Source organism: Rhinopithecus bieti, unplaced genomic scaffold (assembly GCF_001698545.2).
Source record: "Rhinopithecus bieti isolate Rb0 unplaced genomic scaffold, ASM169854v2 scaffold_9981, whole genome shotgun sequence".
NCBI lineage: Eukaryota > Metazoa > Chordata > Mammalia > Primates > Cercopithecidae > Rhinopithecus > Rhinopithecus bieti.
Window position 1 is genome coordinate 2,634,829 of NW_016806838.1, and position 14,815 is coordinate 2,649,643.

The 14,815-nt window shown below is 54.0% G+C and overlaps 1 protein-coding gene across 2 annotated transcripts; it reads left to right on the forward strand.

Moving 5' to 3' along the window:
- Positions 1 to 325: 325 nt before the first annotated feature.
- AARS2 (alanyl-tRNA synthetase 2, mitochondrial) lies at positions 326 to 13,559 on the forward strand. Of its 2 annotated transcripts, XM_017878103.1 has the most exons (22): positions 326 to 602; positions 1,431 to 1,622; positions 2,162 to 2,307; positions 2,536 to 2,703; positions 3,262 to 3,406; positions 6,312 to 6,457; positions 6,677 to 6,785; positions 7,173 to 7,211; positions 7,314 to 7,425; positions 8,236 to 8,369; positions 8,814 to 8,958; positions 9,189 to 9,361; positions 9,473 to 9,586; positions 9,684 to 9,824; positions 10,579 to 10,716; positions 10,827 to 10,936; positions 11,094 to 11,202; positions 11,497 to 11,619; positions 11,850 to 11,960; positions 12,572 to 12,655; positions 12,770 to 12,880; positions 13,356 to 13,559. In XM_017878103.1, exons 1-22 carry the CDS (start codon positions 360 to 362, stop codon positions 13,518 to 13,520), a joined length of 2,958 nt encoding a protein of 985 aa, XP_017733592.1. In that variant the 5' UTR covers positions 326 to 359; the 3' UTR covers positions 13,521 to 13,559. The 2 variants fall into 2 exon arrangements, with proteins under 2 accessions (XP_017733592.1, XP_017733593.1); XM_017878104.1 differs by lacking the exons at positions 6,312 to 6,457; positions 6,677 to 6,785; positions 7,173 to 7,211.
- The last annotated feature ends 1,256 nt before the right edge of the window (positions 13,560 to 14,815 follow it).

Below are 14,815 nucleotides of genomic sequence, written 5' to 3' on the forward strand. Positions count from 1 at the left end.
ACTTGTTTATTGCAACCCCATTTGTAACTTTGCAAAACTAATAAGCACAACAGCAATTACTGCTAGAATACAGATTTCAATGGGCAGGGCATTTTGTTAATTTTGTACCCTAAACGCCCAAAACAATGCCTAGCACACACTAGGCTCTGAATATGTGTTTAATGCCGAATGAATTAAAAACCTACTATGTGCCAGGCGCTGTGCTAGATCGACTTCTGCCAGCGACCCAATCGATTACTTCCACACCGGCGGCAGAGCCGCCCCCTGAGTCCTCCTACAGCCAGGGGCCGCTGTAGGAAACGCCTGGCTTCCTTTCCTCGTCACTCTTTGACCCCGTAAAGTCACTGCCCGGAGCTAAGATGGCAGCGTCGGTGGCAGCTGCAGCCCGGCGGCTGCGGCGGGCCATTCGAAGGTCGCCCGCATGGCGGGGCCCCAGCCATCGGCCGCTCTCATCCGAGCCCCCTGCAGCCAAGGCCTCGGCCGTGAGGGCCGCCTTTCTGAACTTCTTTCGGGACCGCCATGGCCACCGGCTGGTGCCCTCCGCCTCCGTGCGGCCCCGCGGCGACCCCAGTTTGCTTTTTGTCAACGCGGGCATGAACCAGGTGAGGGCCGAACCATACTGATAGGGAGCGGAGTTTGTAAGTTTTCCGGTGAGAAAGACGCTGCAGGATTGGGCAAAAGAAGCGAGAGGCGGAGTTCGTAGCTTTTGGGGAAAGAGGGCGGTGCTTGGTTGGGTAAAGTGATGGGGGTACGGCGCTCAGAGTATAGGGAGGGCTTGGGGAGGGCTTGACCTGGGAACTTCTGAATTGGAATTGAGTATTAGGTCCAGAAATGGCTGGAGTGGAATCCCGTGGGGGCAGACTGGTGGGGGAAATCCCATTTCATTTATTCGCTCTTTAAATAAAGATAACGCTTTCATTAAATATTTACTGATCACCTGTTGGGTGCTGAGTACTATTCTCTAAGCTTTTGATTTTTATCAGCCACTTACCTTTTCTAGACTTCATTGTCCTCATCTGTAAAATAGGGGCGGCGTAAGTTAACCTTAGAGGCCGTCTGGGATCCCTACTAAATAAGTCTTAGTTTTGTACCCTGAAGTTATTGGGTGTAGTTGAAGAAGCCGAGACGGAGGATGCCACATTTCAGTGCCCTGTTTCCAGCTCCCAACACATTCCTCCTTTTACCTTGCTCATTTTACTAGCAGAGGGTCTCCGGTTCATGATTTATTTACCTCTTCTGTGCTCCCCACATACCAGAGATGGCTGTCTCCAGGCTCCCAGGTTGTCCTCCTAGACCAAGATTACAGTGCACTCTCAGGGGCACCGTCAGCCTTCGGTCTGAACAGCCATCCCTATCCCCAATCCCCACATTTCCCTTCTACTGAGAAATTGGGATATCCCTCTCTCCTCCTCCCCGCCATGTGCTTCCAGTTCAAGCCAATCTTTCTGGGCACCGTGGATCCACGAAGCGAAATGGCAGGCTTCCGACGTGTGGCCAACAGCCAGAAATGTGTGAGAGCTGGAGGACGCCATAACGACCTGGAAGATGTGGGTCGAGACCTTTCCCATCATACCTTCTTTGAAATGCTTGGCAATTGGGCCTTTGGAGGTGAATATTTTAAGGTGAGTCTCTAGGGAGCATTGATCAGCCAAGAAGGGAGTCAGTTTGTCCTGTTTCCATTGTACTGTCTGCTGCTTAGGCAGGGCCTAATACCAGATGTGGAGGCAAAGTGCTAGTTGAGCAAGTGTTAACAGGAATTACCTCGCTTCCCTGATTGGATTGTAAGTCCCTGAAGGGCAGAGACTCTGCTTCCTGCCTAATGACTACTCAAAAATTGTTGTTTGAGTAAATGGTCAAATAGCAATGCTAAGGTACTTACTAAAGTTAAAGATCACTCCAGGCTAGAGTAGGCAGCGAATTTCATGTGAAAGTGGGACTTGTTCTGGGACTTGAAAGAAGATAGGATTTAGAAGAAGGGGAAGCTTTCTGGGCAGTAAACACTCAGAGGCAGTAATGGTTCATGGCTTATTCTGGGAACAAGATGGCCGCAGAAATGCTTCTGTCTTAAGTGGGGAGCTAAACTCATGTGGCTTGATTACTTCAGTGGGGTCTCCGTCTCACCCATCTTTCTCCCCCCACCCCATGCTGGTTTCTGCTGCAGGAGGAGGCATGTAGCATGGCCTGGGAACTGCTGACTCAGGTCTATGGGATCCCTGTGGAAAGGCTCTGGGTCTCCTACTTTGATGGTGACCCTAAGGCAGGGCTGGAGCCAGACCTGGAGACCAGGGACATTTGGCTGAGCTTAGGGTAAGTCAACCCCCTACTTATGTTCATTCCTGGAGGGCAGGAGGACTGGATAATGGAGACTACCAGCACCAATCCTCAGAGTCTCAGCATTTCATTCCAGGATACTGTGGACTTAGCCCTGTTCTTCCTCTTGCTGAGCTTCGACTTGAGGGAGGGGCTGTCATGGCAGAGAGGGTCCCAGCTTCTGGGTCTGTCTGTCTCCCACCACTCGCCTGCCTTTCTCCCCAGGGTGCCTGCTACTCGTGTGCTTTCCTTTGGACCACAAGAGAACTTCTGGGAGATGGGGGATACCGGCCCTTGTGGACCCTGTACTGAGATCCACTATGACCTTGCTGGTGGGGTGGGAGCCCCACAGCTGGTAGAACTTTGGAACCTGGTCTTCATGCAACATAACAGGTAAGGGGGTGCTGAAGCAGGACGAGAATCCCTGGCTAGAAGTGGAAAAGGTGGCAATTAGAAGACTTTGATCTGTTTCATATAAAAACAAACACGTAAATGGTGCTTACCATGTGCCAGGCACAATTCTCATCACCTTATAGATGATAACTGATTTAATTGTAGTCTTTGCCTGTGACAGCTTAAACAAGTCACTGCTATTCTCTGTTGAACTTGATGATCAACAAGTTGAGTTGAACTTGATGATCTCAGATTTTCTTCTAGCCTTAACATGTTTTTCTAGGGGCAAAGAATTCTGTCCCAAGATGGGATGTCTGCTGCCCAGGCAAGGGCCCAAGCAGGGGTGAGAGTGGAGATAGCTCTATATGAGAAAGGACGGGACCCCAAGGCCATCATCATCTGCTATTGCAGGGTGGCAGGGGAAGATACTGATTGTCTGGTTCCTCCCATTGTCAGCCCCCTTGGGCTCCCCGCCACCCAACATTTCTCTACTCCACTTGGGCATCTCACACCTGTAATCCTGGGTGGGGCCTCACCTTGCACACCTTCCCTGGACAGAGAGGCAGATGGAAGCCTGCAGCCCTTGCCCCAGTGGCATGTGGACACAGGAATGGGCCTGGAAAGGCTGGTGGCTGTGCTGCAAGGCAAACACTCCACCTATGACACTGACCTCTTTTCCCCGCTGCTCCACGCCATACAGCAGGTAAGTGCCTCTTCCCTTCCAGAAGCCCTCCAACTTGCTCATCACAGCCCTCAGCCCCATTGCATTCCATCTTTGTTGAGAACTCAAGAGTGTTCTCAGCATCTGAGGACAATAACCGACCAAGAATTCCAAGACGTCAAGCAAGACACTGGGATTCATTACTTATTACCTGCTGTTCCTCCTAACTCCTTACCTCTTTCATTTATTCAGAAAATACTTGTTGAGTGCTTGCTTTATGTTAAGTCCTTTGTGTTTGGTACAGAAGACACAGCAGTAAGCAGGAAAGAGATCATGGAGATTATATGCTAGCATGAGAGATAGACAGTAAATGTGTTAAAGAACAAAGTAATAGCTTACAGATTGTGAACAGGCAGTAAACATGGGTGAAAGTAACTAGGAAGAAGGAGGGGTACAGAGGAATCTTAGATAAGGTACTTAGGGAAGGCTCACCAAGAAGATGACCTTTGAGCTGAGCCCCGAAGAAGGAGGAGTCAGCCACAAGAAGCTCTTTCCAGGCAGAGGGGACAGCAGGTACCAAGGACCTTGGTACTGATGGATTAGATGGGGAGGGGAAAGAGACATCAAAGATGGCTCCCAGGCTATTGGCTTGAGCAACACAGTGAATGGCATGACTGTTTACTGAGATGAAGAAGCCTGGGGAAGAGAAAGCTTTCGAGCTAGGTGAATCAAGCTCTCTGCTTTGGAGCATTTCCATGTGTGTATAGCTTATACCCTCCCCATTGCCCCCCAAGAAAGGGCTTGACATATGCCAGAAACAAAAAGGTGGCCAGCCAGCTAAAGGAGAATCCCATGGGATATAATAGGAACATGTGTCAATTAGCTTTTGCTGTATAACAAACCACCCTAATGCTCTGTGGCTTAATCACCAACCATGTATTTGACCCCTGAGTCTGTGAGCTAGAGTTTAGGCTGGGCTTAGCTGGCTCATTCTTTGGTCTTGTGTGAGCTCACTCATCCATCTGTGGTCAGCTAAGAGGCAGCTCCTCCTCTGGGGCTTGGCTGGCTGTCAGTTTGGAGGCAGTAGGGGTGACTGGGCCATGTGTCTGTCATCACCTAGCTGGCTGGTCTGGGCTTGTCCACATCACAGCTCAGCAAGGTTCCAAGACAGAGAGCAGACACATAGGCTTAGAACAGTGTTGTTTCCAGTATATTCTGTGGGCCAAAGCAAGTCGCAAAGCCAGCACAGATTCAGGGGATGGAGAAACAGAGTCTATTCCTTGATGGGAAACAGCTGTAAAGTCCCATTTTTAAAGTGGCATATGCATAGGAAAGGGCCATTTTTGTGAACAGTCTACCACAGACAAGAGGGCAGAGTTCAGTCTTGTGGGCCTTGAAGTCCAAAGTGGGGCTTTGATTCTCAGAGTGGCAAGAAGGGTTCTAAGGGCTGGGTGCGGTGGTTCATGCCTGTAATCCTAGCACTTGGGGAGGCAGAGGGAGGTGGTTCGCTTGAGGTCAGGAGTTGGAGACCAGCCTGGCCAACATGGCAAAACCCTGTCTACTAAAAAATAGAAAAATCAGCAAGGCATGCTGACACATACCTGTAGTCCCAGCCACTTAGGAGGCTGAGACAGGAGAATCACTTGAACCCAGGAGGTAGAGGTTGCAATAAATTGAGATCGTGCTACTGCACTCCAACCTGGGCAACAGAGTGAGACTTCATCTCAAAAATAAATAAATAAATAAAAATGTACATCAGGTCATGCCACTCCCCACTGAGAACTCTTCTTTTTTTTTTTTTTTTTTTGAGACAGAGTCTTGCTCTGTCACCCAGGCTGGAGTGCAGTGGCATGATCTCAGCTCACTGCAACCTCTGTCTCCTGGGCTCAAGCGATTCTCATGCCTCAGCCTCTAGAGTAGCTGGGATTACAGGCACCCGTCGTCACACAAAAAATCTATATTTTTAGTACAGATGGGGTTTCACCAAGTTGGCCAGGCTGGTTTGAAACTCCTGACCTCGGGTGATCACCCGCCTCAGCCTCCCAAAGTGTTGTGATTACAGGTGTGAGCCACTGTGCCCAGCATGATGTACACTTTTAAAAGCCTACTCCTGTTACTGTGTGGAGGATGAACTGGAGGGAGATGAGAGCAGAAACTTAGGAATCAATTGGGAGGCTATTATTGATCCAGGCAAGAACCACAGGGCATGACTTCGGCTAACAGCAGTGGAAGTAGAGACAAGTAGATTGAGTTGAGAGATCTCATGGAGGTAGAAGCGAAAGGATCCACTGATGGATTACGATGGGTAGGGGAAAGAATTCAAAGATGGCTCCCAGACAATTGATTTGAGCAACACACTGAATGGCATGACTGTTAGATGAAGAAGTTTGGGGAAGAGAGAGGTTTGGAGCTAGGTGAATCAAGCTCCCTGCTTTGGAGCATTTCCATGTATGTAGTTTACACTCTCTCTCCCTGCCCACCCCCACAAAAGATGGGAGAGGCAAGAACAGGTAGTGGAGAGCACCTGGAGTCCGACAGGCCCGGCTGAGATCTCAGATCTGCTCCTTGAGAGCTGGGTAGCCTTGTGTCACTGAGTTCCTCTGAGCCTCAGCTTCCTCTTCTGTAAAGCAAGGATACTAATACCTCCTGGAATGGGCTGTTTTGGGGATTAGAGGTCATGTTGTTCAAGTTCTCACCCAGTTCTGATAGAAATTCAGTAAATGATCACAGATATGTTCACTTGTAGCACCAAATATGAGCCCCGTGAGGGCAGGGCCTGGCTCCTGCTCATCCGTGAGGCTTCTCAGCCCAGGACTGGACTGGCAAGGCCATTCTGGATGTGGTTGGCTTTAGGGCTGAAGGCAGATGCTCTAGAGGCGATAAAGAGCACCTGCCTGGGCCAGTTCAGGCAGGGCCACTGGCTGACTCTTTCTCTCCTGCTTCCCAGGGCTGCAGGGCACCCCCTTACTTGGGCCGGGTAGGGGTGGCAGACGAGGGGCGCACAGACACAGCGTACCGCGTGGTGGCTGACCACATCCGCACACTCAGTGTCTGCATTTCTGATGGCGTCTTCCCTGGGATGTCAGGTCCCCCGTGAGTCTGGAAGGGCTACAGAGAGGACAGGGGCTGCTGGGGGTCACAGGTGGAGGAGGGAAGGAAGAGGAGAGGTGGGTCTGGTTGAGCCAGTAGGAGGAATGGGGAGAGGGAGAGCTTTGGGGTGGGAGCACACACTGTGGATCTTGTCCTTCTCACTCCCCATATTGCTGACCATGAGCTGCTAGGGGTTCATGTCTGGGCTCTGAACCCCTTTAGGCTGGTTCTTCGTCGGATCCTCCGTCGAGCTGTGCGTTTCTCCATGGAGATCTTAAAGGCACCACCGGGCTTCCTAGGCAGCCTGGTGCCTGTAGTGGTGGAGATATTGGTAAGGACAGAGCTTCTTCTCCACTGTGGGCCTCCCTGGGCACTCTGGGGAGCCTACCACTGAGCCTAGACAGTGCCCCCAGCCTGGGTGCCCAGAGGTCCCCACCCTAAATGTCCAGCCCAGCATCCTATCAGCAAGCTAAGAAAGCTGTCCTTGCTTACAAGAAGCAGGAAAACTTGAGGCTCCTTGTCCAAACTGCTGAGCCTTTGACCTCATGAGCCCCTTCTGCCACCCTATAGGGAAACCAGTTCCCCATTTGAGTCCCTCTCCCAGCCCTTCAATGTGTCTGAGCCTCCAGGGCAGGTGTCCTCAGGGAGGCCCAGGGTGGGGAGGTGGGGGTGGGTTGGTTGCCTTTCACACCTCCTCAGCCTTCTCCACCTCCCCCAGGGAGATGCTTATCCAGAACTGCAAAGGAACTCAGCCCAGGTACTGGATTCCAGTGGGAGAGAAAGGGTTTGATGGGAGAGTTGTGGAGAGAGACCCTCCTTCCAAGGAGACCCAGCTCCACTTCTGCTCTGTCTGGTTCAGATTGCCAACCTGGTGTTAGAGGACGAGGCAGCCTTCCTGGCCTCCCTGGAGCGGGGTCGGCGGATCATTGATCGGACTCTGAGGACCCTGGGACCTTCAGATATGTTCCCTGGTCAGTGGGATACCGAGCCCATGCACAAGGGACTTGCTGAGACTCGCCAGGGTGGGCAGAGGAGGGAGCTCTGGGCCAGCCCCTTGCCTCATGTCCACCCCCAACCTCTGCCCAATGTTCCTATCTCCCTGGACTCTCCTTCCATACCCAGACCCCTCTGCAGCAGGAACACCACCCTGCCTCTCCCTATGTCCACACTGCCCAGCTAGCCCTGCCTCCTGCTTTCCTAGGTTGGCTTCATAAATAGACTGAGCTTCCCTCCTCCCTTGAAATGACCTGTGCCCAGGGAGTACCCTGGACTACCCCCAGCTCTGGCCTTGCGGCATGAAGCCTGAATGTGACCCCTCTCCTGAGGCTACCCAGTATGGAGGGGGTATTTGTGTTTGGCATCTGGTGGCTTCTGCGTGGTTAGAAGGGCCCTGGACCTTATTTTTCTCCCCTTCTTTGTCTAATCCCTCCGCTTGTCAACACTCTTTTTTTTTTTTTTTTTTTTTTGAGACGGAGTCTCACTCTGTCGCCGGGGCTGGAGTGCAGTGGCCGGATCTCAGCTCACTGCAAGCTCCGCCTCCCGGGTTCACGCCATTCTCCTGCCTCAGCCTCCCGAGTAGCTGGGACTACAGGCGCCCGCCACCTCGCCCAGCTAGTTTTTTTTGTATTTTTTAGTAGAGACGGGGTTTCACAGTGTTAGCCAGGATGGTCTCGATCTCCTGACCTCGTGATCCGCCCGTCTCAGCCTCCCAAAGTGCTGGGATTACAGGCTTGAGCCACCGCGCCCGGCCAATCAACACTCTTTGTCTTCCTTTCTTGAAGCTGAAGTGGCCTGGTCCTTGTCACTATCTGGAGACCTGGGGCTCCCCTTGGACATGGTAGAGCTGATGCTGGAGGAGAAAGGGGTCCAGCTGGACTCCACTGGACTGGAGCGGTTGGCCCAGGAGGAGGCCCAGGTACAAGCTGTGGCACCCCCATGCTGGGTTCTGTTGGGACACCCCTTCCCCAGCCCTGAGCTCCTGGGGGAAGAGCTGTGGATATTGAGAGAAATCAAGAATCTGAGATAGGATCTGTCCCCTCACCTGGGAGGTTTCTAAAACCTCAGGCCACAACCTGTAGAAAGCAACACTAGCCAATGGGCTAAACACAGGAGCAGAAGCCAGCACAGCTTCCTGGAGAGGGGCCTTCCAGGGGCAGCAGTGGGCAAGAAGGCCTAATCCCGAGGATCCTACATGACGGATGGTTCACCAACCAGCCCAGGGGCTCAAGCAGCCAGCCAAGCCCTGAATTCTTATTCCAGAAGGGCTGCAGAGTCCACAGCTGTGTGGCAGGGACAGGGACCTGCGAGGCTGAAGTCCCACTTTCATTCTCCATGTAGTTCTTCCATGCCCATCCTGCAGCACCAGGCACGGCAGGCTGAGCCAGTTCAGAAGCAGGGATTGTGGCTTGATGTCCATGCACTGGGGGAGCTGCAGCGCCAAGGAGTGCCTCCAACTGACAACAGCCCCAAGTACAACTACTCCCTGCGACCCAACGGAAGTTATGGTGAGAGCCTGGACCGAGGTCTGCCACCGCGAGCTTGCCTGACCATTACTGAGAAGAATGTCCAAGATAGTTGCTGCTAGCCCCTATGTATTCCCCAAGATGGCCACCAGGGGTCTCTGTGGCCCCCCCAGCTGGAAGTGCCCTGCGGGGTGCCTGTTAGCCCCAAGGCAGACCCATCTTCACATCTCCAGCCCCTGCCCACCACTAATAACCATTCTGTTCCCTGGCAGAGTTTGGCACCTGTGAGGCCCAGGTATTGCAGCTGTATACAGAGGACGGGACAGCAGTGGCCTCCGTGGGGAAAGGCCAGCGCTGTGGCCTCCTCTTGGACAGGACCAACTTCTATGCAGAACAGGGGGGCCAGGCTTCAGACCGCGGCTACCTGGTGCGGGTAGGGCAAGAGGTGAGTCTCCACCACAACCCAGGCTGATTTCTGTGGGTGGCAGACCCAAGCCTGGGTGGGAGCCAAGGGAAGGGAAAGGCTACAGGCATCCTGACCCCTACCCTCCCCCAGGACGTGCTGTTCCCAGTAGCCCGGGCCCAGGTCTGTGGGGGTTTCATCCTGCATGAGGCAGTAGCCCCTGAGTGCCTGCAGATCGGGGACCAGGTGCAGCTGCATGTGGATAAGGTAAGGATCCTCCCTGACTGTTCCCAATACACTGCAGCCTTTCACTCTCCCCACCCCCTGCCCTCACCCAGGACCCTGGGTGACAAAAGTATTTCAGGCCTGGCGTCTAGGCTGCATGGCGAAGCACACGGCCACCCACCTGCTGAACTGGGCACTGCGGCAGACCCTGGGCCCTGGCACAGAGCAGCAGGGCTCCCATCTCAATCCTGAGCAGCTGCGCTTGGATGTGACCACCCAGGTGAGCCCGGCACAGAAAGACAGGCTTCATGTGAGGTGACAGGCTTAAAGAGAGACAGCCTGCTGTGAGCGGGTTGCTCTTAGAGGCCTGGGCTCTAGGCCCAGCACATCCACCCAATCACTATGGGACCCTGGGCAAGTCCTTTCCCCTTGGGCTCCTCGTGCACCAGTGAGGAGTCAGGCTACAGAGTATCTAGGGCCTCACTCAGCTCTGATGTGGGATTCTGAAGGCCCTCCAACAGGGGCCCTCCCTTCACCTCCAGCCACTCCTTCCTTGTTTCTACTGTCACCGGAGACATTCTTGCTCAAACTGGGCTGTCCTCTCCCTCTGCTGCCACCCTGTCTCCCTGCCCTTCTTACACATCTGGCTCAAATCCTTTCTCCAGGAAGTACTTGCTGGCTAATCCCCATCCCACCTGCTTATTCCCTGCCCCTGCATCTCCTCATCCTGTAGTTCTCTCTTCCATTGGACTGCCCCTTGTAAGCTCCATGTGGGTACAGCCTCCTTTTTCTGTTTCTTCAACTTTTGGTGCCTAGTGAAAGGCCTGGAGCTTCCAGTAAGCCCAACTCCCTGATAGCTTTCTATGGAAAAGAATTGTCTACTCAGCTAGTGTTTACTGAGCACCTATCATGTGCTAGCCACTATTCTAGAACCTGGGGATAGCTCAGTGAACATTGACCATGTTTCAGTGCATCAGTTACAGGTGTGGGACTGACTGCATGTTTGTCTTTCCATTTCCTCCCCACCCCTCCAGACCGCATTGACCCCAGAGCAGCTCCGGGCAGTGGAGAACACTGTGCAGGAGGCCGTGCAGCAGGATAAGCCTGTGTACATGGAGGAGGTGCCCCTGGCGCTCACTGCCCATGTCCCTGGCCTGCGCTCTCTGGATGAAGTGAGTTGGGGAAGCCCTTTTGGTGGAGATTTTGGGCCTCCTTCAGGCATACCTGGAGGCTTTATCCTTCTCCTTTGGCAGTTAACGGGCCTGTCCCCTCTTGACCTCAGATTTACCCAGACCCTGTACGGGTGGTGTCAGTGGGGGTACCCGTGGCCCATGCATTGGACCCAGCCTCCCAAGCCGCACTGCAGACCTCTGTGGAGCTATGCTGTGGGACGTGAGTCACTCCTTTGTGCTGCCTGGCCCAGGGGCCCCAGATCCTCGCCCTTCCCTTGGTCTTTGGAGCCATCAGCCCTTGATGGGAGATGCACTCTGGCCTCTCCCTTGTCTCCTGTCATGCCCCCTGACTTTCTGTTACCTCCTTCCTCCCACAGGCACCTGTTACGTACAGGGGCTGTAGGGGACCTGGTTATCATCGGGGACCGCCAGCTTTCCAAGGGCACTACCCGCCTGCTGGCCATCACTGGGGAGCAGGCCCAGCAGGTCAGCTTGCCAGTAGGCCTGGGACTTCTGGGTTGAGTGGGTGCATGGGACACAGGCAGGTGACATGCTCGGGCTCAGGGGTGCCCAGCAGCAGAGCCAGTATTAATACTTGCACACCAATGTGGCCATATCAGCTGTTGGCAGCTGGCATGTGTTTTATTTGGTGCTGGTGCCTTGATTGGTCTTGATTGTTATATCTTATTTGTCCCTGACCAGTAATGAGTTGAGAGGCCTTGTCCTGGGGAGATGAATGTAAGCCTGGCGGCCCTGACCCTACCTGTCCCCTCCCTGCAGGCCCGAGAGCTAGGCCAGAACCTGGCCCAGGAAGTGAAAGCAGCCACTGAGCAACTGAGTCAGGGGAGCCAGGATGTGGCAGAGGCACTGAGGCTGTCTAAGGACATAGGACGACTCATTGAAGTGAGGGCCACGCCTGCTGTGGAGCTGTTCCCCACCCTCTCCTGGCCCTATTCCCTCCCCTATTCCTCCCTGGACCCCTCCAGACTCTCCCTAGCACTCCAGTCGGGTTGGGCTCCAGCTGGCCCAGATGTTTGTCTACAGGGTGGGTGTCTTCCCTGGCCCTGCTGGTCCCTACCTCAGAGACTATGGCTCAGGGAAGGGCAGGGGTGATGCACTGCTTCTGGCCATAGGCTGTGGACACTTCTGTGATGCCCCAGTGGCAGCGGCGGGAGCTGCTGGCCACACTGAAGATGCTGCAGCGGCGTGCCAACACTGCCATCCGTAAGCTGCAGATGGGGCAGGTGAGAGGAGGTTTGGCTGCACCTATGTGCCCAGAGACACTCCAGCACATATACTGAGAAGTCTCAAGGGCTGGGGCATGGGGGTGAGTCAGAGGCTGTGCAAAGACATGGGGACGGGGTGGTGGCAGCTTCTTCCTTCTCCCGCCAGCTGAGAACCATCACCCAGGCCATTCCCCCACTTCTGTCTCTTTCAAACTGTGTTTCTCCCCCAACTCCCAAGTCTGGCTCAGGCCCCCCAACGCCGGAAGCCTGCTGACTTGATTAGTGCCATTCAGGCCTGATTACACCTCCACTGTGGATCCCCTTTCTCCCGCCCACTCCTGGTCCATCTGTGCTCTGACCTTCCTCCTTTCACCTTCAGCGACCTATTTGTAGGGGCCTGAAGCTATGATGAAAGGAAAGTGGTGAGGGAGGTGAGGAAGGACACATGTGGGACCCAAAAAGGAGGCCACCCTAGGCAGAGTCCCTGCCCCCTCTGCCTGGAGCTGATGACCTTTGGGGTGGGTGGGGGAAGCAGGGGATTGCTTAGCTGGGTCTCAGTTCAGAGGTGGGGGCTAATTGGAAACCTGCCTCTGAGCCTGACCCCTCTGCTCATCCTTCCTGCCCCATAGGCTGCAAAGAAAACTCAGGAGCTGCTGGAGCGGCACTCGAAGGGGCCTCTGATTGTGGACACAGTCTCTGCTGAGTCTCTCTCAGTGAGTGCTGGCCAAGCGGGGCTGCCCCAGGGTCTGAGGAGGGCAAAGTCCTGACCAGGAGGTAGCTAGGGGTCTGGGAAGCTATGGGCTCACTATCTGTCTTTCATGGTCCAGGTGCTGGTGAAGGTGGTACGGCAGCTGTGTGAGCAGGCCCCCAGCACATCTGTGCTCCTACTCAGCCCCCAGTCCATGGGGAAAGTGCTGTGTGCCTGTCAGGTGGCCCAGGTGAGGGAAGTGGGAGAGCAGCCCACCACCCCCATTAATACCCATCCTGGTCCAGCTGTCTGATTCTACACCTTTAATTCTTCCCAGACAAAGGGGCCAAGACTGGGTGGAGGTATCTATGAGAATACTCCAGGACAGGGATAGGGGAATCTCCTTGTTCCTAAAAACAGCCCCTCCCCACTCCAGAAAGCACCAGAGATTCCTTAATTACCAACCCCTCCCAGGCCTCACATCCCTTGTAAACAAGTAGCAGATGTTCACATTCATAAACCTCCCCACACACATTTCCAGCCCAAACCTTCTCCAGCTTGTCACCCGACTGCCCCACCATGTGCCCAGCTGGGAAGGGCACATGATCACCTTCAGCTGATCACCTTCAGCTGATCACCTTCAGCTCCACTCTTGAGGATACCTTGGGTGGATGCTGGCAGGGAGGGCCACTCTGCATCGCTTCCCCTTCTGATTCTGTTCCTAGGGTGCCATGCCCACCTTCACAGCAGAGGCCTGGGCACTGGCAGTGTGCAGCCACATGGGGGGCAAGGCCTGGGGCTCGCGAGTAGTGGCCCAAGGCACCGGAAGCACTACTGACCTGGAAGCTGCCCTCAGTACAGCCCGAGCCTATGCCCTCAGCCAGCTCTGACCCAGGCCCGCCCAGGGACCCACGTGGACTGAAGGCAATGCCAGGAGCCCTGAAGGAGCCAGCAGAACCTTCCCACTGGCTGAAGCGAGGACTAGAGGCTGGAGGCCAAGCAGCTGAGCCAAAGAGGATCACCTGGGCTAGGCCCTACATGACACAAGGAGACATGGGCTAGGGAAGGCAGAAGTGGGCCCAAAGACACACACCCCCTTGGTGAATGAGAAGACATGGGCAATTATGGCTGTGACTGTACATTAGAAATTATTTCACTGGGCTGGGCGCGGTGGCTCAAGCCTGTAATCCCAGCACTTTGGGAGGCCGAGACGGGCGGATCACGAGGTCAGGAGATCGAGACCATCCTGGCTAACACGGTGAAACCCCGTCTCTACTAAAAAATACAAAAAACTAGCTGGGCGAGGTGGCGGGCGCCTGTAGGTAGTCCCAGCTACTCGGGAGGCTGAGGCAGGAGAATGGCTGTGAACGCGGGAGGCGGAGGCTTGCAGTGAGCTGAGATCCCGGGTAAGAGGAGACTCCATCTAAAAAAAAAAAAAAAAAAAAAAAAAAAAAAAAAATTATTTCACTGGCCGGGCATGGTGGTTCACGCCTGTAATCCCAGGACTTTGGGAGGCCGAGGCAGGATCATGAGGTCAAGAGATCAAAACCATCCTGGCTAACACGGTGAAACCCTATCTCTGCTAAAAATACAAAAAATTAGTCAGGCGTGGTGGCACACGCCTGTAGTCCCAGCTACTCGGGAGGCTGAAGCAGAAGAATCGCTTGAACCTGGGAGGCGGAGGTTGCAGTGGGCTGAGATTGCACCACTGCACTCCAGCCTGGGTGACAGAACGAGACTCTGTCTCAAATAAGTAAATAATTTCACAGAGGACAGGAAGCTCCAGAGGTTCTGTTACTTTAAGAAAGAGTAGTTTTGCCCCTCCCAGCAACCTGGTATGGGTGCCCTAACACCAGTCTGAACTCATACTGTCTGAAAGGCCACCCAGGATCCACATCAGGCCATCTTCATTGCCATGAGTGTTCAGACAGGCTCTGTGTGCCAGGCAACAGTGGGCACTGATGAAGGGCTCCCTGGCTACTGGGACGACACAGAACCATCCTGTGAAAATCATTTCAGCAGTGGAGACCTTTGCTATCACTTCTTTAATTAGCAATGACCTCTAAATTAAATTGGGCCCTGCTGGTTTGTTGATGAATTGAGCAACTGAGAACGTGGCGGGCACCAAACACGATTCCTTCCTTCATAGAGCCTGCTTCTTGTGGAGGAAACAGGCAGTAAAGCA